Source organism: Aethalodelphis obliquidens, unplaced genomic scaffold (genome assembly GCF_003676395.1).
Source record: "Aethalodelphis obliquidens isolate GAN/ISIS:26980383/991018 unplaced genomic scaffold, ASM367639v1 scaffold12, whole genome shotgun sequence".
Lineage (NCBI taxonomy): Eukaryota > Metazoa > Chordata > Mammalia > Artiodactyla > Delphinidae > Aethalodelphis > Aethalodelphis obliquidens.
In genome coordinates this window covers 6,949,049-6,970,105 of record NW_020837956.1, presented here as the reverse complement: position 1 = coordinate 6,970,105, position 21,057 = coordinate 6,949,049, and the positions used below count along the sequence as shown (strand labels likewise).

At 39.7% G+C, this 21,057-nt stretch overlaps 1 protein-coding gene across 5 annotated transcripts in view; it reads right to left on the bottom strand.

Moving 5' to 3' along the window:
* Positions 1-17,184: 17,184 nt before the first annotated feature.
* Positions 17,185-21,057, bottom strand: part of SRBD1 (S1 RNA binding domain 1) — a 230,536-nt gene continuing 226,663 nt past the window's right edge. For all 5 annotated transcript variants that reach the window (XM_027113219.1, XM_027113215.1, XM_027113216.1 and 2 more), the window contains one exon: positions 17,185-18,080. In XM_027113219.1, the coding sequence (XP_026969020.1) occupies positions 17,791-18,080 (290 nt within the window). In that variant the 3' untranslated portion in view covers positions 17,185-17,790. The remainder of the gene's footprint in view (positions 18,081-21,057) is intronic.

Sequence of the window (21,057 nt, the reverse complement as noted above, 5' to 3'; positions counted from 1 at the left end):
ACAGGCTCCGGACACGCAGGCTCAGTGGCCATGGCTCACGGGCCCAGCCGCTCCACGGCATGTGGGATCTTCCCGGACCGGGGCACGAACCTGCGTCCCCTGCATCGGCAGGCGGACTCTCAACCACTGCGCCACCAGGGAAGCCCTCAATTGTATTTTTATACACTTGCAGCAAACATTCAGAGAATGAATATGTACAAGAAAACAATTCCATTTATTATTGCATCAAAAAGAATAAGATACTTAGGAATAAATTTAACAAAAGAAGTACAAAACTTAAACTCTGAAAACAACAAAACATTGTTGAAAGAAATTAAAGAAGACCTAAATAAATGGAAAGACTTCTCTCCCATGTTTTATGGATTAGAAGACTCAATATTGCTAAGATGGCAATACTTCCCAAATTGATCTACAGATTTGATACAATCCCTACCAAAATCTCAGCTGATTTCTTTACAAAATTGACAGGCAGATCCTAAAATACTTATGCAAACACAAGAGATACAGAATAGCCAAAAATGAAAAAGAAAAGAATTGGAAGACTCACATAACACAATTTCAAAATTGCTACAAAGCTGAAGTACTCAAGACTGTATGGTACTGCCATAAGCAAAGACATAAAGATCAATGAAATAGAATTTACCTATATGTCTATAGAATAGAACCCATGTGTCTATGGTCAACTGATTACTGATAAGAGTGCCAAGATAATTAAATGGGGAAAGAACTGTCTTTACAACAAACAGTGCTAGGATAACTGGATATTCACATTATTAAGAATCAGCTGGACCTCTACCTCAATCCATATACAAATTAACTCAAAATGGATCAAAGACCTAAATGTAAGAGCTAAAACTACTAAACTCTTGAAGAAAACACAGGTGTAAATCTTTATGACCTTTGGTTAGGCCGTGGTTTCTTAAATATGACACCAAAAGCACAAGCAATCAGAGGAAAAAAATAAATTGGACATCCTAACAATTAAAAATTTTGTTCTTCAAAGGATATTATCAGGAAAAATTTTTTAAAAGTCCAGAGAATAGGATAAAGTTTTATAAATCATATATCTGATAGAAGACTTATATTGAGAATACATAAGGAACTCCTACAATATAGAAAAAATAACCTAATTAAAAAGTGATCAAAGAGTTTGAACAGACAATTCTTCAAAGAAGATATACAAATGGCTAATAAGCACATGAAGAGATGCTCAATATTATTATCCAGGAGGAAAATGTAAATTAAAACTACCTCACACCCACTAGGATCGCTATAATAAAAAATATTGATAAATAAGAAGTGTTGATGAGGATGAAGAAAAACTGTAACCCTTATACACTGCTAGTGAGGATGTAAAATGGTACAGCCACTTTGGAAAACATGTTGGCAGTTCCCCAAAAGGTTAAACACAGAGTAACCATTTGGCTCAGCAATTCCACTCTTAGGTATATACACAAGGGAAATAACAACATATGTCTACATGAAAACTTGTACATGAATATTCATGGCAGAATAATTCATAATAGCCAAAAAGTAGAAAATAATCCAAATGTCCTTCAACTAATGAATGGATAAAAAAATGTGGTATATCCATACAGCAAAATATCATTCAGCAATAAAAAGAAATGAAGTGGGGGGACCTTCAAGATGGCAGAGCGGTAAGATGTGGAGATCTCCGTCCTAACCAGAAATACATCAAAAATACATCTACATGTGGAACAACTCCTACAGAACATCTACTGAATGCTGACAGAAGACATTAGACTTCCCAAAAGGCAAGAAAATCCCCACGTACCTGGGTAGGGAGAAAGAAAAAAGAAAAAACACAGACAGAGGAATAGGGACAGGACCTTCACCTCTGGGAGGGAGCTGTGAAAGAGGAAAAGTTTCCACACACTAGGAAGCCCCTTCACTGGTGGAGACAGTGGGTGGGCACGGGGGAAACTTCTGAGCCACTGAGGAGAGCGCAGCAACAGGGGTGCAGAGGGCAAAGCGGAGAGATTCCCGCACAGAGGGTCAGTGCCGACCAGCACTCACCAGCCTGAGAGGCTTGTCTGCGGGGCTGGGAGCTGAGGCTCCGGCTTGGAGGTCAGATCCCAGGGAGAGGACTGGGGTTGGCTGCGTGAAGTCAGAAGGGGACTAGTGCGCCACAGCTAGCTGGGAGGGAGTCCAGGAAACAGTCTGGACCTGCCAAAGAGGCAAGAGACCACAGTTTCAGGGTGCGTGAGGAGAGGGGATTCCTTCCCCGTGTGCCCACAGAAGGCAGAGCACCACCTAAGCGAGCTCCAGAGACAGGCGCGAGCTGTGGCTATCAGCTTGGACCCCAGAGATGGGCATGAAATGCTAACGCTACTGCTGCTGTCACCAAGAATCCTATGTGCAAGCACAGGTCACTATCCACAACTCCCCACCCCCCACCACCGGGGAGCCTGTGCAGCTCGCCACTGCCAGGATCCCATGATCCAGGGACAACTTCCCTGGAAGAACACACAGCACGCCTCAGGCTGTTGCAACGTCATGCTGGCCTCTGCTGCCACAGGCTCGCCCCACATTCCATATATAACTACCGTACACCCTCCCTACCCCTGGCCTGAGTGAGCAAGAGCACCCTAATCAGCCGCTGCTTTAAGCCCCTCCTGTCTGGGCGGGGCACAGATGCCCTAGGGCGACCTACACGCAGAGGTGGGGCCAAAACCAAAGCTGAACCCCAGGAGCTGTGCGAACAAAGAAGAGAAAGGGAAATCTCTCCGTGCAGCCTCAGGAGCAGCAGATTAAATCCCCACAATCAACTTCATGTACCCTGCATCTGTGGAATATCTGAATAGACAACGAATTGCCCCACAATTGAGGTGGTGGACCTTGGGAGCAACTGTAGACTTGCGGTTTGCTGTTTGCTACTGATTTGTTTATGATTTTAATGTTTATCTTAGTTTAATTTTTAGCGCTTGTTATCATTGGTGGATTTGTTTATTGGTTTGGTTGCTCTCTTCTTTTTTTAAATTATTTTTTAAATTTTAATTATTTTATTTTATTTTATTTTTCTTTCTTTTTTTTCTCCCTTTTCTTCTGAGCCGTGTGGCTGACACGGTCTTGGTCTCCGGCCCTGGTGTCAGGCCTGAGCCTCTGAGGTGGGAGAGCTGAGTTCAGGACATTGGACAACCACAGACCTCTGAGCCCCTCATAATATCAATCAGTGAGAGCTCTCCCAGAGATCTCCGTCTCGACGCTAAGACCCAGCTCCACCCAAAGGCCAGCAAGCTCCAGTGCTGGATGCCCCACGCCAAACAACTAGCAAGACAGGAACACAATCCCATCCATTAACAGAGAGGCTGCCTAAAATCATAATAAGGTCACAGACAGCCCATAACACACAACCAGATGTGGCCCTGCACATCACCAGAAAGACAAGATCCAGCCCAACCCACCAGAATACAGGCACCAGTCCCCTCCACCAGGAAGCTTACACAAACCACTGAACCAACCTCACCCACTGGGGGTAGATACCAAAAACAACAGGAACTACAAATCTGCAGCCTGTGAAAAGGGGACCCCAAACACAGTAAGTTAAACAAAATGAGAAGACAGAGAAATATGCAGCAGACGAAGGAGCAAGATAAAAACCCACCAGACCTAACAAATGAAGAGGAAGTAGGCAGTCTACCTGAAAAAGAATTCAGAGTAATGATAGTAAAGATGATCTAAAATCTTGGAAATAGAATGGAGAAAATACAAGAAACATTTAACAGCAACCTAGAAGAGCTAAACAGCAAACAAACAATGATGAACAACACAATAAATGAAATTAAAAATTCTCTAGAAGGGGCTTCCCTGGTGGCGCAGTGGTTGGGGGTCCGCCTGCTGATGCGGGGGGCGCGGGTTCGTGCCCCGGTTCGGGAGGATCCCACGTGCCGCGGAGCGTCTGGGCCCGTGGGCCATGGCCGCTGGGCCTGCGCGTCCGGAGCCTGTGCTCCGCAACGGGAGAGGCCACAGTGGTGAGAGGCCCGCGTACCGCCAAAAAAAAAAAAAAAAAAAAAAAAAATTCTCTAGAAGGAATTAACAGCAGAATAACTGAGGCAGAAGAACGGATACATGACCTGGAAGATAAAATAGTGGAAATAACCACCACAGAGCAGAATAAAGAAAAAAGAATGAAAAGAATTGAGGACCTCTGGGACAACATTAAACATGCCAACATTCAAATTATAGGGGTCCCAGAAGAAGAAGAGAAAAAAAGGGTCTGAGAAAATATTTGAAGAGATTATAGTTGAAAACTTCCCTAACATGGGAAAGGAAATAGTCAATCAAGTCTGGGAAGCACAATGAGTCCCACACAGGATAAATCCAAGGAGAAACATGACAAGACACACACTAATCAAACTAACGAAAATTAGGTACAAAGAAAAAATATTAAAAGCACCAAGGGAAAAAAAACAAGTACATACAAGGGAATCTCCATAAGGTTAACAGCTGATCTTTCAGCAGAAACTCTACAAGCCAGAAGGGAGTGGCAGAACATATTTAAATTGATGAAACGGAAAAACCTACAAACAAGATTACTCTACCCAGCAAGGATCTCATTCAGATTCGATGGAGAAAATAAAACCTTTACAGGCAAGCAAAAGTTGAGAGAATTCAGCACCACCAAACCAGTTTTAAAACAAATGCTAAAGGAACTTCTCTAGGCAGGAAACACAAGAGAAGGAAAAGACCTACAATAACAAACCCAAAACAATTAAGAAAATGGTAATAGGAACATACATATCAATAATTACCTTCAATGTAAATGGATTAAATCCTCCAATCAAAAGACATAGACTGGCTGAATAGATACAATAACAAGACCTTTATATGTGCTGTCAACAAGAGACCCACTTCAGACGTAGGGACACATACAGACTGCAAGTGAGGGGATGGAAAAAGATATTCCATGCAAATGGAAATGAAAAGAAAGCTGGAGTAGCAATTCTCATATCAGACAAAATTGACTTTAAAATAAAGGCTATTATAAGAGACAAAGAAGCACACTACATAATGATCAAGGGATCAATCCAAGAAGAAGATATAAAAATTGTAAATATTTATGCACCCAACATAGAAGCACCTCAATACATAAGGCAAATGCTAACAGCCACAAAAGGGGAAATCGACAGTAACACAATAGCAGTAGGGGACTTTAACACCTCACTTTCACCAATGGACAGATCATCCAAAATGAAAATAAATAAGGAAACACAAGCTTTAAAAGGCACATTAGACAAGATGGACTTAATTAATATTCATAGGACATTCCATCCAAAAACAACAGAATACACTTTCTTCTCAAGGGCTCATGGAACATTCTCCAGGATAGATCATATCTGGGGTCACAAATCAAGCCTTGGTAAATTTAAGAAAGTTGAAATGGTATCAAATATCTTTTCTGACCACAATGCTATGAGACTACATATCAATTATAGGAAAAAAACTGTAAAAAATACAAACACATGGAGGCTAAGCCATACGCTACTAAATAACCAAGAGATCACTGAAGAAATCAAAGAAGAAATCAAAAAATACTTAGAAACAAATGACAATGAAAACACGACGACCCAAAACCTTTGGGATGCAGCAAAAGCAGTTCTAAGAGGGAAGTTTATAGCAATACAATCCTACCTCAAGTAACAAGAAACATCTCAAATAAACAACCAAAACTTACACCTAAAGCAATTAGAGAAAGAAGAACAAAAAACCCCCAAAGTTAGCAGAAGGAAAGAAATCATAAAGATCAGATCAGAAATAAATGAAAAAGAAATGAAGGAAATAATAGCAAGGATCAATAAAACTAAAAGCTGGCTCTTTGAGAAGATAAACAAAATTGATAAACCCTCAGCCAGACTCATCAAAAAAAAAAAAAAGGGAGAAGACTCAAATCAACAGAATTAGAAATGAAAAAGAAGTTACAACTGACACTGTCGAAATACAAAGGATCATGAGAGATTACTACAAGCAACTATATGCCAATAAAATGGACAACCAAGAAGAAATGGACAAATTCTTAGAAAAGCACACCCTTCCAAGACTGAACCTGGAAGAAATAGAAAATATAAACAGACCAATCACAAGCACTGATATTGAAACTGTGATTAAAAATCTTCCCAACAAACTAAAGCCCAGTACCAGATGGCTTCACAGGTGAATTCTATCGAACATTTAGAGAAAAGCTAACACCTATCTTTCTCAAACTCTTCCAAATAATGGAAGAGGGAGAAACACTTCCAAACTCATTCTACGAGGCCACCATCACCCTGATACCAAAACCAGGCAAAGATGTCACAAAAAAATAAAACTACAGGCCAATATCACTGATGAACATTGATGCAAAATACTAGCAAACAGAATCCAACAGCACATTAAATGGATCACACACCATGATCAAGTGGGGTTTATTCCAGGAACGCAAGGATGCTTCAATATACAAAAATCAATCAATGTGATACACCATATTAACAAATTGAAGGAGAAAAACCATATGATCATCGCAATAGATGCAGAAAAAGCTTTTGACAAAATTCAACACCCATTTGTGATAAAAACTCTACAGAAAGTAGGCACAGAGGGAACCTCCCTCAACATAATAAAGGCCATATATGACAAACCCATAGGCAACATCATTCTCAATGGTGAAAAACTGAAACCATTTCCTCTAAGGTCATGAACAAGACAAGGTTGCCCACTCTCACCACTATTATTCAACATAGTTTTGGAAGTTTTAGCCATGGCAATCAGAGAAGAAAAAGAAATAAAAGGAATCCAAATCAGAAAAGAAGTAAAGCTGTCACTGTTTGCAGATGACATGATACTATATAGAGAGAATCCTAAAGATGCTACCAGAAAACTATTAGAGCTAATCAACGAATTTGGTAAAGTGGCAGGATACAAAATTAATGCACAGAAAGCTCTTACATTCTTATACACTAATGACGAAAAGTCTGAAAGAGGAATTAAGGAAACACTCCCATTTACCACTGCAACAAAAAGAATAAAATATCTAGGGATAAACCTACCTAAGGAGACAAAAGACCTATATGCAGAAAACTATAAGGCACTGATGAAAGAAATTAAAGACGATACAAACAGAGGGAGAGATATACCATGTTCTTGGAGTAGAAGAATCAACATGGTGAAAATGACTATACTACCCAAAGCAATCTACAGATTCAAGGCAATCCATATCAAACTACCAATGGCATTTTTCACAGAACTAGAACAAAAAATTTCATAATTTGTATGGAAACACAAAAGACCCCGAATAGCCAAAGCAATCTTGAGAAAGAAAAACAGAGCTGGAGGAATCAGGTTCCCTGACCTCAGACTATACTACAAAGCTACAGTAACCAAGACAGTATGGTACTGGCACAAAAACAGACATATAGGTCAATGGAACAGGATAGAAAGCCCAGGGATATACCCATGCACATATGGTCACCTTATCTTTGATAAAGGAGGCAAGAATATACAATGGAGAAAAGACAGCCTCTTCAATCAGTGGTGCTGGGAAAACTGGACAGCTACATGGAAAAGAATGAAATTAGAATGCTTCTTAACACCATACACAAAAATAAACTCCAAATGGATTAAAGACCTAAATGGAAGGTCAGACACTATAAAACTATTAGAGGAAAACATCGGCAGAGCACTCTATGACATAAATCACAGCAAGATCCTTTTGAACCACCTCCTAGAGAAATGTAAATAAAAACAAAAATAAACAAATGGGACCTAATGAAACCTAAAAGCTTTTGCACAGCAAAGGAAACCATAAACAAGACAAAAAGACAACCCTCAGAACGGGAGAAAATATTTGCAAACGAAGCAACTTACAAAGGATTAATCTCCAAAATATGCAAACAGCTCATGCAGCTCAATATCAAAAAAGCAAACAACCCAATCCAAAAATGGGCAGAAGACCTAAATAGACATTTCTCCAAAGATATACAGATTGCCAACAATCATATGAAAGGATGCTCAACATCACTAATCACTAGAGAAATGCAAATCAAAACTACAATGACTTATCACCTCACACCAGTCAGAATGGCCATCACAAAAAATCTACAGACAATAAATGCTGGAGAGGGTGTGGAGAAAAGGGAACCCTCTTGTACTGTTGGTGAGAATGTAAATTGATACAGCCACTATGGAGAACAGTATGAAGGTTCCTTAAAAAATTAAAAATACAACTACCATATGACCGAGCAATCCCAATACTGGGCATATACCCTGAGAAAACTATAATTAAAAAAGAGACATGTACCACATGTTCACTGCAGCACTATTTACAATAGCCAGGACATGGAAGCAACCTAAGTGTCCACTGACAGATGAATGGATAAAGATGTGGCACGTATATACAATGGAATATTAGTCAGTCATATAAAGAAACGAAATTGAATTATTTGTAGGGAGGTGCATGGACCTAGAGTCTGTCATACAGAGTGAAGTAAGTCAGAAAGAGAAAAACAAATACCGCATGCTAGCACATGTATATGGAATCCAAAAAAAAAAAAAAAGGTTCTGAAGAACCTAGGGGCAGGACAGGAATAAAGATGCAGACATAGAGAATGGACTTGAGGACACGGGGAGGGGGAAGTGGAAGCATAGCACAGGGAGATCAGCTCGGTGCTTTGTGACCACCTAGAGGGGTGGGATGGGGAGGGTGGGAGGGAGGCTCAAGAGGGAGGGGATATGGGGATATATGTATACGTATAGCTGATTCACTTTGTTATACAGCAGAAACTAACACAACATTGTAAAGCAATTATACTCCAATGAAGATGTTAAAAAAAAAAGAAAAAGAAATGAAGTACTGATGCATGCTACAACATGGATGAACTTTGAAAACAGTATTCTAAGTGAAAGAAGCCAGTCACAGAAGACCACATATTATATTACCCCAATTACATGAAATGTCCAGAAGCGGCAAATCCATACAGACAGAAAGTAGATCAGTGGCTGCCTAGTGCTGAAGGCGTGGAGCCACTGCTAATGGGTACAGGGTTTCTTCTTGGGGTGATGAAAATAAATTCTAAAATTTATTGTGGTGATGGCTGCAGAACTCTGTGAATATACTCAAAATCATTGATTTGTACCTTTTAAATGGTTGTTACCAAAACCAAAACCCAAAGAAGAGCAAGGTAAAGTTTCCCGAGACCAATTTTCGACTGCAGACTATTTTCCTTGGTCCTGGCTCTATTCACTGGGGCCAGCAGCTTTTATTAGTGAAGACTTGGCCAAAGCCCAAAGGAACTCTCTTCATCTGTGCTTTGCCTTGAGCAATTAATTTTAAATAACCCTTGTCAAATTAGACATACACAGTCTGGTTTTGCATATCCTCTCCTATGGTTTTTGATGTTTTTATCTTGGGGATGGGGTGGGGCATCAAGGGTATGTTTTCCTCTTTAAAAGATGTGATGGGTTAAAGGCCAATTAATTGTCAGTTTTAGTTTTCTTGGTCCCTGACTCACATCCATTTTCAACTCCAACAGCTTCCAGTATCAATCACACAGGAGCCAAACTCTCCATGAGGCAGAGAGATCTCCCCACTGCTCTGAATTTCTACTTTCTTCTTTAATGGATCTGTGGCCTCTGCTCAGTGTTCTTAGAGATCTAGGTGGGAGGGAAGTAATCTAAGGGAAGCTTGTAAACAATGAAGATACAGAGGTTTCCTTAGCACCTAGGTTACCTGGTACTGCTATAAACTGTGAGGCCAGGGCTGGCGAGGTTCTGGGGCTGGCTTGCTTCACAGCTGGTTGGGGAGCCTGGGTTACAGTTGATTTCCACAAGTACAGGATAGGATCAAGGGATAAGAGGGGGAAAAGAGGGAGACGGTGAATTCATGAGGCGGTGAATCATGTAAGCTAAGTTAGTTTGGAGGAATCGCAGTCCTAGTGCTCCAGAGGCTGTACTGGGCCAGTTTATGAGGCTCCCAGATTCACTCGCCTCCTCCTCAGCCAGAAACTCCATAGGAAGCACTGTTTGCAGTGGTTCATACACTTATCATGAAACACATTAAGGTAGATATAGGGGTACTGATATGGAAAGGTGTGCATGACATATTGTAAAAAATAGAATATATATATATAATCTGACCCTGATTTTTAAGAAAATCTTCATATATGAAGGAGTGTGTATATAGAAAAAGGTTGAGGATATACATAAATTATAAAAGGTGACTATTTCTCAAATGACAAGGGACTTTTATTTTCCAACTTTTATATTTCGTTATTTATACTTTTTATAATATATGTATTTTCAATCAGGAAAAAAAATATATTTATAAGAAAATGACCAAAAGTAACTTCAGATGTTTCTTGTGGGTGTTACTACAGGTAAAGTGACAGTATATCTTACTTAGTTGTTTTGGTTATTGAAGTAGCAAATTATACCAAATTTGACTCAATTGGCCTTTTGAGTTTTAGCTCCATGGAATCATTTTAACCCTGTGAAGCAAAGAATTTGAACAAACGTTAGGTTTGACTTTCACTGGTGCCACCTTCTCTTTCATTGCCAAGAGACTTAAACCTGGGAAGGAGACGGGCGGATGTCAAATGGTCAAAGAACCAGCCACTGGGATGGGAGAAAGGCAACCAAAGGCTTGCTCCCTTGAGGAAATTTCCTGAGTTATTGTAGACCTGGTCATAGGAGGTGGAAAGTTTGTCAGAAGTGGGCCGCTTTCAGTAGCAGGCTGTCATTCTTCCATTACTTGACTGCTTTTGCAAAAAAAATACTGCAACAAATCTGGAGACTTATACTTGGCCTAATTGCGTGGATAAAACAAGACTTGAAACTTGAGACAAAACAAAGCTGGGCTATTCCAATGCTTTTTTCTCCCCTCCCTTACCCCATCTCTCCCCTTACCACTGTATCTTTAACTTTAGATTTTTCTGTAGAATTGAGCTACAAAACATTTCAGACCTGTCACATTAGATGAGCTATATATAGTTGTGACAAATTCTCTGCTCCCTGAGAGGTTTCCCTGTAGTATTTAGATTAATAATTTATTTTCTTTCTTCAGGGTTAGACTTTTTTCTTTAAAAAATATTTAGTGGGGGGATACTGCAATCCTTATATAGATTCTTGATATGAGGTAAGAGAACAGCAAATCTTTTCTGGGGGTGGTTTTTAAATTAATTTCTAAAAAGGTAATTTTTAGTACTGACAGGACAAGAGTCTGCTTATCCCACTCTCCCTTTAAATAATAAATGCAGCCATCATGCACAGAATCATCCTCACCATGTAAAATGAGTGAGTGGGAAGAAATCTATATCTTTCTTCCTGTGGAACGGACTGCTTTGGCAATGAGCCCAGTCATTCAGGACTTCTCCATGATCTGTTATTTAAATCCAACTCATTATGACTAATTTTAGGCAGGAAGCCAAAATAAAAAGATCAACTAAATATATTTTTGGTTTTTCCATCCTGTCCTTTCTTTCCATCTCCAATTTTAACACAAGTGCTAACTCTGAGGTCAGGGTTAGATGTATAGACACCCTCAACACAAGCACTCCATTAATCCAAAACCAAGCATTCCAAAAGGGTCTTGTGGCTTCAAATGAGATGGGATGACACTATATTCTGAAGTAGATAGCAGCCAGGTTTAACTCCAAAATGCCCATGATATTTAACTTAAGATATTCTTTGCTGCAGCTTAAATTCCAACTCTAGGCTACAGACATCATCAAGATACCATATTCATCTTTCATCTCCAGCACCTGGCACAGGGTCTCATAGGAGGTGTCCAACAAATGTCTTCTGAATGGAACTTTTAGGTCTATAGGCCCATGTTTCCTCTATTTTTTCTTGTGTGCCAAAAACATGGCTATTTAGTCAGTTCTCAAAGCCCTTCTATGTTTGTTTGTAGTTCTTTTAAAATTTTATTTATGTTTAATTCATCTGGAACTAATTTTTGTGTTAGTGTGGCAATATGATTTTGCCCCAATCTGGAATGCCACTTTTAACATATATTAAATTCCCATTGATTTTAAATTCTCTGCTTATTCCACTCTTCTGTTTATCTATTCCTGTGCTAGTACGACACTATTTAGATGATAGAAGCTTTTGCGTATACTTTAATATCTGACAGGACAAATTCCCCCATATCATCCACCTCAATTATTCCTTTGAGATATTGATTTGACCTTTTTCACACTCTTCCAAATAACTTTAATTTTTAATTTAAGTTTGAATAAACAAACAAACATACAAACAAAAAGCAAAGTTGATTGAAATGATGATTGAAATTTTGGCAAAAGTAGATATACCTACATCTATATCTATCCATATCTATCTATCTATCTAGATATGATAATTTTTGGAGGACTAATCTTTCTACAATATCATGTCTTCCAGTCCAGGAACACAGTATACTTTAACATATTCTGCTTTTATTTCATATTCAATAGTAAAGTTTTATAATTTTTCTTCATATTAATCTTGCACATTGCTTATTAAATTTTAGATTTTTAAATCAATCAATCAATCAATTAATTAATTTTTGGCTGCACTGGGTCTTCATTGTGGTGCACGGGCTTCTCATTGTGGTGGCTTCTCTTGTTACGGAGCACGGGCTCTAGGCACGTGGGCTTCAGTAGTTGTGGCATGCGGGCTCAGTAGTTGTGGCTCACAGGCTCTAGAGCGCAGGCTCAGTAGTTGTGGCGCACGGGCTTAGTTGCTCCATGGCATGTGGGATCCTCCCAGACCAGGGCTTGAACCCGTGTCCCCTGCATTGGCAGGCGGATTCTTAACCACTGTGCCACCAGGGAAGCCCTATTTTAGATATTTTATAGTGTGCTGTTGTAATATATAGGAACCATTTATTCCATCATATTGTTTAACATGATTAAGGAAAACTGGATTTTTCTGAAAACTTATATGTAACCATTTTATTGAACTCTTTTATTAGCTATTTATTCATCCACTCAATCAACATTCGGTGAGTACCTATCACATGCCAGGCATTTTTACATGTAGAGGGGGTAGGGTACAGCACAAATGTATATCAGGGAATACATTTTTCTGTAAACCTCTGTTCGCCCCCCAATAGCTGAAATGAATATATGAAGCTCTTGTTTTTCTCACATAGTGTGAAGTCTAGAGTAGGCAGTGAGTTCAAGACTGCTTTAGTGCCTCCACAATGCCAAGATGGATTCAGGAACTTTCTGTCTTTCTGTTCAGCAGTTGCTATCTAGTGCTGGAGATGCAGTGTTTGCCCTCCAGCACTTCCACATTCTACGTGCATCCAAGCAGGAAGGAGGGCCAGGGCAAAGGATAAGAAAAGCATAATAGTTGAGCCTGACCCCCCCTCCCCCCAACTCTTTCTAGCCTTCCTAGAACCTCACCCCATGGCTTTTGCCTACACTCTCTAGCCAGAGCTATATCACACGGCCACATCCACATCCACTAGTCACATTATTGATCCCCTCAAATGAGAATTCCCTTAGTAAGGAAGAAGGGGAGAATTCTGAATATACATCTGGAGGACTGTGCCACAACAAGACAAAATCCCTGCCCCTACAGAGATGGTCAAAGAATTTACAGCTGAGTGTCTTAGATTTCCAACAACCCAGCTCTTGGATCTCTCTCTGCTCCGTATTATTTCTACTCATTCCATTGGTGATCTTAAACAGTCTCATGGCTGTAAGTACAGTTATACACTGCTGACTACCAGCCCAGCCTTCTCTCCTGAACTTCAGACTGAAATAGCCAACAGTCTACCTGTCATTTCCACTCAGACGTCTAATGAATATCTCAAATTTAACCTGTCCAAAATGAACTTTTTCACCAAAACTTCCCTCCTATCTTAGTAGATAACAATTTCATCCTTCTGGTTCCTTAGGCCAAAAACCATCCTAGACTCCTGTGTGTCTCACATCTTACATCCAATACACCAGGAAACCCTGTTTGACTATACCTTTACCTTTGAACTGCATCCGGAATCCCACCACTTCTCACCTTTTCTAACACTAACATTCTGGTCCAAGTCACCATTACTTTATACCTGCATTACTGCGACAGTCTCCAAAAATCATTGCACATATAGATAATCCTGAATTCTCAGTTCTTTCACTTCCTCTTCTCTAATGAGCTTATCCTTGTCCCCCTACCATGCCCTACCCATTGTTACAAAACCACTCCCAAAACTGTAATTTCAGAGTTAATAAGCATCCAACTTTTGACAACCACTCTTTCCCATCCATTATACCCTCTATTATTCCCACTATAACACTTGCTCCATCAGGACCTATAATCCATCAATCCTATTCTTTCTCACTTCTCCTCACTCTCCCCTCATATTCTTACTTTTCTTCTTATTGGGCTTAAATTCCACGTTCAGTGATTTCATTGTTCACATGCCCTCAACTTCCTTGCCCTTCTTTCTATTGTATTCACTTGGCAAACTCCCAAACCTGATTGATTAGATCCGTCTCTCCACCTAATCTGGACCTGTACCACATAGTTGATGTGGATGAAGAAATATATAACCAAGCTGACTGATCTTACATTCAATTGACCTGGTAGAACATTTAACACGGCCTGGAAATCATACTCTGTTTCCCTAGGTTTTTCACTTTTTTCTTACCTTTTCTTTTCTTCTCGAACTTTCAACTCCTTTTTGCTCTGCTCTTTGGTCTCAGTCTTCTTTTATATTTCAGTAAGAAAAATAGAGGTAATACAAAGAGACCTTCCATGAGAACCCATCATCTATCTTCTTTCCTGCATCTGTGCCCACATATTCAATCTTCTCTCTTTTAATATGGATGAACTCTTTGTATCCCTATCTTAGACCAATCACTTGTGCACTAGATTCTATCCAATCTCCTCCACTCAGTGATCTCATTCTGGTAATTCTCCTCTTTGTCTCCTGTATCAAAATTTCCTGGATCCTTTCCATTTGCATATATTATTATTTCTTCTGTCTTTGAAATAAATACAAAAACTCTCCCTGGACTCCATTTCCCCCTTCCAGTCACTCTTTTATTTCTCTTTTTCCTTTACAGCAAAACTCCCTGAAAAATTACCTATGTTCAGTATTTCCAATCTAACTTCTCTTACTCTCTCTTAAACCCATTCCAATGAGGCTCTCACCTCCACCATTTATCAGAAAAAACTCTTGTTAAGGTCAATAAAACATCTGTCCCAGTTAAATTCCAGTCATTTTTTCATATCTCAGTTAAGCCCCAATGAAACATTTTCTGACTTTTCTGAAAAGGTCAATCCATCTATTATATGCTGTCACCATTACACTGCTTATCATGCTTGTAATTTTATATTTTTATATGATTTTTTGATTAATGATTCTTTCTTCTTCAATAAACTTCAAGCTCCATAAGGGCAGGGATAATCTCTATTTCTCTATCATAATTGTATGGTCAGTGTTTAGCACAATGCCTGGCACAAAGGAGACCACTAACACAATCTGGAAAAATGAACGCTTTTTTATCATCATCCCCATTTTAAACTTGGGAAATGGAGGCCCAGAGAAGTAGAGGTACCAGCTCAAAGGCATACTGTAGATTATTGGTAGAATAGGGACTAGAACTAGTTGGACATACTGACCACCAAGCACGATGCTACATTCTGCGGTTACGAGATAAATGAGATGTGCCTCTCTTCACCCAGCCTACACCTTATAGAGCACCACGTTTGGGCTGAACAGGACAAATCATGCAACCCAGTGCAATATCAAGTCCTCCTTGTGTCCCCAAGGGCTTAGCTACCAGGTCAACAGAGCTGCTTCATACTGTCAACTGCTCTGTTCCTGTATTCAAAGTGCCCAGGAAGAAGGCCTTTTCCCCCAAAGCATTTGTTTGACTACGTACGGTGATGGATGTTAACCAGACTCCTTGTGGTGATCATTTTGCAATATATACAAATATCAGGTCATTATGCTGAATACCTGAAAATAATATAATGTCATATGCCAATTATACCTCAATTTTTTTTTTTTTTTTTTTGTGGTACGCGGCCGTCTCACTGTTGTGGCCTCTCCCATTGCGGAGCACAGGCTCTGGACGCGCAGGCTCAGCGGTCATGGCTCACGGTCCCAGCCGCTCCGCGGCATGTGGGATCTTCCCGGACCGGGGCACAAACCCATGTTCCCTGCATCGGCAGGCGGACTCTCAACCACTGCGCCACCAGGGAAGCCCCTATACCTCAATTTAAAAAAAAAGTCATTTGCTTGAAATTACATTGCATGCTTTAGAATAAAACTCTTCAGGTGCATATCACTCGTCACTGATCTACAAACTAGAAACTGGGAGGAGTGAATGGGAAGATCAACTTAAAGTTACAACATTAAGATCCATTGTCAGTTGAAGACCAGTAAGAGAGAAAAAGCATTTCAGAAATGAAATCATCAGGCAAACAGGAGTTGAGTTATACAACTTTTAAGGAACCCACTTATTAAAAATATCTATGTATACTGGTTGGAAGGCTGCATATTTCAAGAAAAATAAACCACCAGTCAGAACTGTCAATAAACACAGTCCGATTTACCACTTTGTAAGGGACTGTGACTATTAAGGTGATCATATGATTTATTATCCAAAATGGGGCACTTTGGAAATAAAAAGTGGCACTGTTAAAAATTACGCCAGGACAATGAGCATTTACCAGGACTGACTGTCCCAGGCAAACAAGCAGGATTGGTCACCCTCCTTAGCCAACCATCCACTCACTACACATGAAGAAAACCAGGCACTCATTCAGTCATGCAAATGACTCCACCAGGGAAATGAACCACAGCAGCCAGAATGGACAAGATACCCGTCCAGTGTGGTCTCCGTTTAAATCATTTTTACCCTGTATGGTCAGGCTAATATTTACCATCTCCACTGAATAAAAACAGAGTTAAGAGGACTGGCTTCATCTACTTGTTTTTCTTGCCCCTTCACACCTGATCTGTATTGAATCTTTAGGCGGGCCATTTCTATCCCCATCTGGAGTTTGATCTTAATGCTTAAGAAAGAATATGCCTTTCTGTGATAAGTCAAACAGAAAGTCACTCTTCAAATTAATAGAGGCTTCCCTTTTCCCCAAAGGCACAGTTAGTTGGCTTATATGAAACTTGTATGAATATGTGCCACATCTTCGTTAATCAAGATTGACTCTTAGATCATTCACTGAATCAACATAGCAAAAACAAGATCACTAGCCACAAAATTTTATTGTAGGGATCAATACGTATATCCTTCTGAGAAATAGTTCGAGCTATTCACTTGATGGTTACAAACACATCAGGATCTGTTTTATTGGGATATCTCTGGTTTGTCTGGCAAAGGAAAATCATGAGTCAAGTCCAAAAGGCCTGATTTTTAAAAAAAATCTATAAAAAGAGAGGATTAAGTACTGCCAGCCCTACTGTCAAGAAACACTGTACAATTTAAATCAAGAAGATAGTTCCATACAAATCCAGCAAGGCATGTTGGCAAGTAGAAATGAAACAATCTATTATACAAAATGCAAAAGGAGTCAAAGATGAGTTATAAAAAATAAAATTTTGGTCAGAAAATCATTACTACATAAAGCCAAATAAAGATGTCTATTAGTTGCTTTTTTTAAGGGGAAAAGAAATCAAACCGTTAGCTCTCTATTTATCCAGAAGGAATCATAAGGAAAGTGTCTGGAAAATACTTCTGATATTAAGTGAATTCTTTCTCATCTGCTATCTAGAGCTCACAAACATCTGACTTATTCTTGCCAAACTGTAGAAATGAGGGAATAAAAATCAGTGTTTGGCCACCAGTGGCACACTCACAACACCCGAATGAGGTCCAGAGTAATCCGAGATCGGGGAATGTCAATGTTGAGTACTCGGACTTCCACTCTTTCTCCAGGGCCCAGCCCAAGACTCCTTCTCTTCTTCGTCTTAGAAAGTTTTGCTTCTGTTACATTTCGTATGGGAATCAGCCCTGATCTCCCCACTCCTATATCCACAAAAATTCCAAATAGGGTGGCATTCTCGACTTTGCCTGTAAGAACTGTCCCAACCTGCAGGTCTTCCAAGCAGACTATGCTTCTCTTGAAATCAGGTTTATCAAAATCTACAAGGAAAGGGGAAAAAAGACAGTTTGTGTAAATAATAAAGCACTGTTAGACACAACGTAGATTAGTGAGTAAGTATGGACTATGTGTCGATTGTGTGCCCAGGCCAGTATTAAGCATTGAGGGGGGACGTAAAAGGAGCTGAAGATACAGGCCTGCCTTCAGAGAAGAGGCATCCTAGTTGGAGAAACAGCATGTGCCAAGCAGAAACAATTCAAGAAAATTTACTCAGATACTTCCTTCGCCTCAGATTCTACCTTGCTAGCATGTAAACATTAGCACTATACGTAAGGACTAAAATTTTAGATCACAGCGTCTTATTTTCTTCTTTATGAGGAGGTGATGAGAAAGTATATTTGTTCAATGAATATGCAAGGCTAAGTCACAAACACTGAGAAAATAAGACCCTCGGAGATAGAAGATTGGGAGCTTTTCCCCCAGTACCTGAATTCTCAAACTGTTTAAAGGGGGTAGAACATACTAAATGTTTAGTCAAATGTGTATGAAATTTAAATGGTCTTCTCACTTCTCCCCATAAATTTTGAACTCAAGGATCAATTCCTATCCACCTTGAATATATTTATCCAACCAACATTTATGGATTCTTGATTATCTATTGCTCAGAAACCCAGATCAGCTCCTCATCTCCTTTCTCCTCTTTCAATTCAATTCATACAACATTTATTAACCCCTATTATTACCTCCTGGCCAGGCACTCCGCTGGATCTCTGCTCTCAAGTTCCTTACAGCCCTCTTCCCTTGCTCACTCCAGGACATTTCTCTGTTCATTAACACTACACACCCAAAGGTAGGCACAAAGCCTGCCAAGGAATCATTATGGCTTTAGTTAAAACAAAACAAAAACAACAACAAATGTTTTACGGTGGAGAAGGTTACAACTTACAATTTAAATGGGGCTTTTGGATTATCTGTGGATTCCGTTTACCCATTTACCCATGCTCCCCTTGGCCCCCTTTCCTAGGATTACTGAATGTTGACTCTAATAACAAAGAACACATTCTATGCTCCAATCTCCTTTTACTAAGACCTCATTTTCCCCTCCGCCCATTCCATTTCCTTTTCCTCCACAGCTGTTGCCTTTATCCTGATTACTTGTTGAAGCTATCCTTTACATTTGTATTAACAACTGGTCACCTCTTGGTTCCCCTCCCACAGCCCAACCATATTGAAATCAACGTTTTTAAAAAATTCATGTTTTGCCTTTAAAACAAAACAAAAACCCTTTTTAAACCTGAAATCTCATTTTTTTTCATAAAAAAGCAATATGTTAACATTGGAATTGATTGTGTAGAATTCCACCTGATGCTGCAGCAGTGAATTCCAAAAACAAAAAACCCACTGAATGTGCCATTACACTGGGCAAGGACTGTGTCAAAGCAAAGTGAAACAAAGTTGTTGATCGGGGTCAGAGGTAGGATGGTCTCTGAGGCCCCATAGGCATTGTTTTTATGCTTAGAAACTTTTTTCCCCTTCTTTCTTACAGAGGTCCAGCTGCTACAGATTCCCCAAGGGTTCCTGATCAGCTGCTTAGTTTAATTTCGCATGGAAAATCAGAGTCAAGAACTACTTAACATGTTTCTGAAGACAGCCTGGGTCACTGAGAAATCAGAAATCCTCCATGTACCAGGCAAACTTTAACACTTTGATTGCCAAGGCTACATATTCAGTCCTTTGTCACCTGGATGCCTCTGATGAAGCCAATTATGGAAACTAGCAACCAGAGTGTTAACAAAATAGAATTGATTATGTCACTGGGAAAACAGAAGACAGGATGAGTATGAAGAAAGAATGAGGCAAGAAAGGAAATAATTTTGAGAAAATGGAGAAAAGAAAAGAGATGTAGCATAAATACTGTAATACAGAAACATCCAAAATACTATCTGCCTCTTCAAAAGTAAGACTGTCTGCCTCCCTTCCTGGGGATGTTTTTAGTATTAAAACGAAAGTTCTCAGGCATCTAGGAAACTGTGACTTACTCTAGGGCAAAAGTTTGTTTCAAAGAGATTTATTTGAAATTTCACTTGTCACAATGATAAACACTGCAGTAACTGGTAAGCTCAGTTGAGAGCCCAGGTGCATCTGTTTCTGCTCAACCAGGTAAGGACCAACTTGGCTGTTGGTTGTTTAGCTGAACTATATAATTTGAGTATTGATCTTTGCTCTGAGTCTACAGTGTAACTGGGATAATGGAGCAATCAACACCAAGACCGAAAAATAAGATGGACAAGAAAAGCCAGTACAGAGCATATTTGCCAACCCTCTAATGTAGTGGTTCTAGGCATAGCACCCTCAAATCCCACCGTGCTTGAAAACTACTGCTCACTTAGTATTCCTGCTAGATAACACCTAGGTGGAATTCACACATAAGAATACCTGCAAAGGGAGATGGATTTGTCTACTGAAATATTCACTTTGGATGGACCACACAGAGGCTTCTACTCCTGCATTTCTGGCACAGGTCTTACTGTATGTTTCATTTTATTTTTCTCCAACCTTAAAATTAATTTCAAACTTACACAACAGTTGAGGGAATGGTGCATTGAGCTTGCTGGGTTAGCACAAATTCCCTTAAACCTTTTCAAAGAAACCACCTCAACACAGCCCAACCCAGAATGCAAAGAGCCAAGCCCTAACGTGGTATCATAAAACTGGTGTGAGACAAGCACAGACTCATTTAAATCTAAGGGCTTCCTATTCAAATTTCCTTGGGAAGTAGGTCATTTGAAACCTTAATTCCTTCTCACCGGGTCATTGCTCTCAACAACTATGGCTGTTATACTTCCCTCACCATCTACCTGTGCTGAAAGCCGAGAGACTTTTAGTTAGAAGGAGAATAAACAGAGAGATAGTATCTTATTTGTTAAATGTGTTCATTGACATAGAATCCAGGAACTTGGAAGGCTGTAATTTAGGGAGAAGATTCACTTTAGTTTGTGAATCGAATGCTTTACCTTG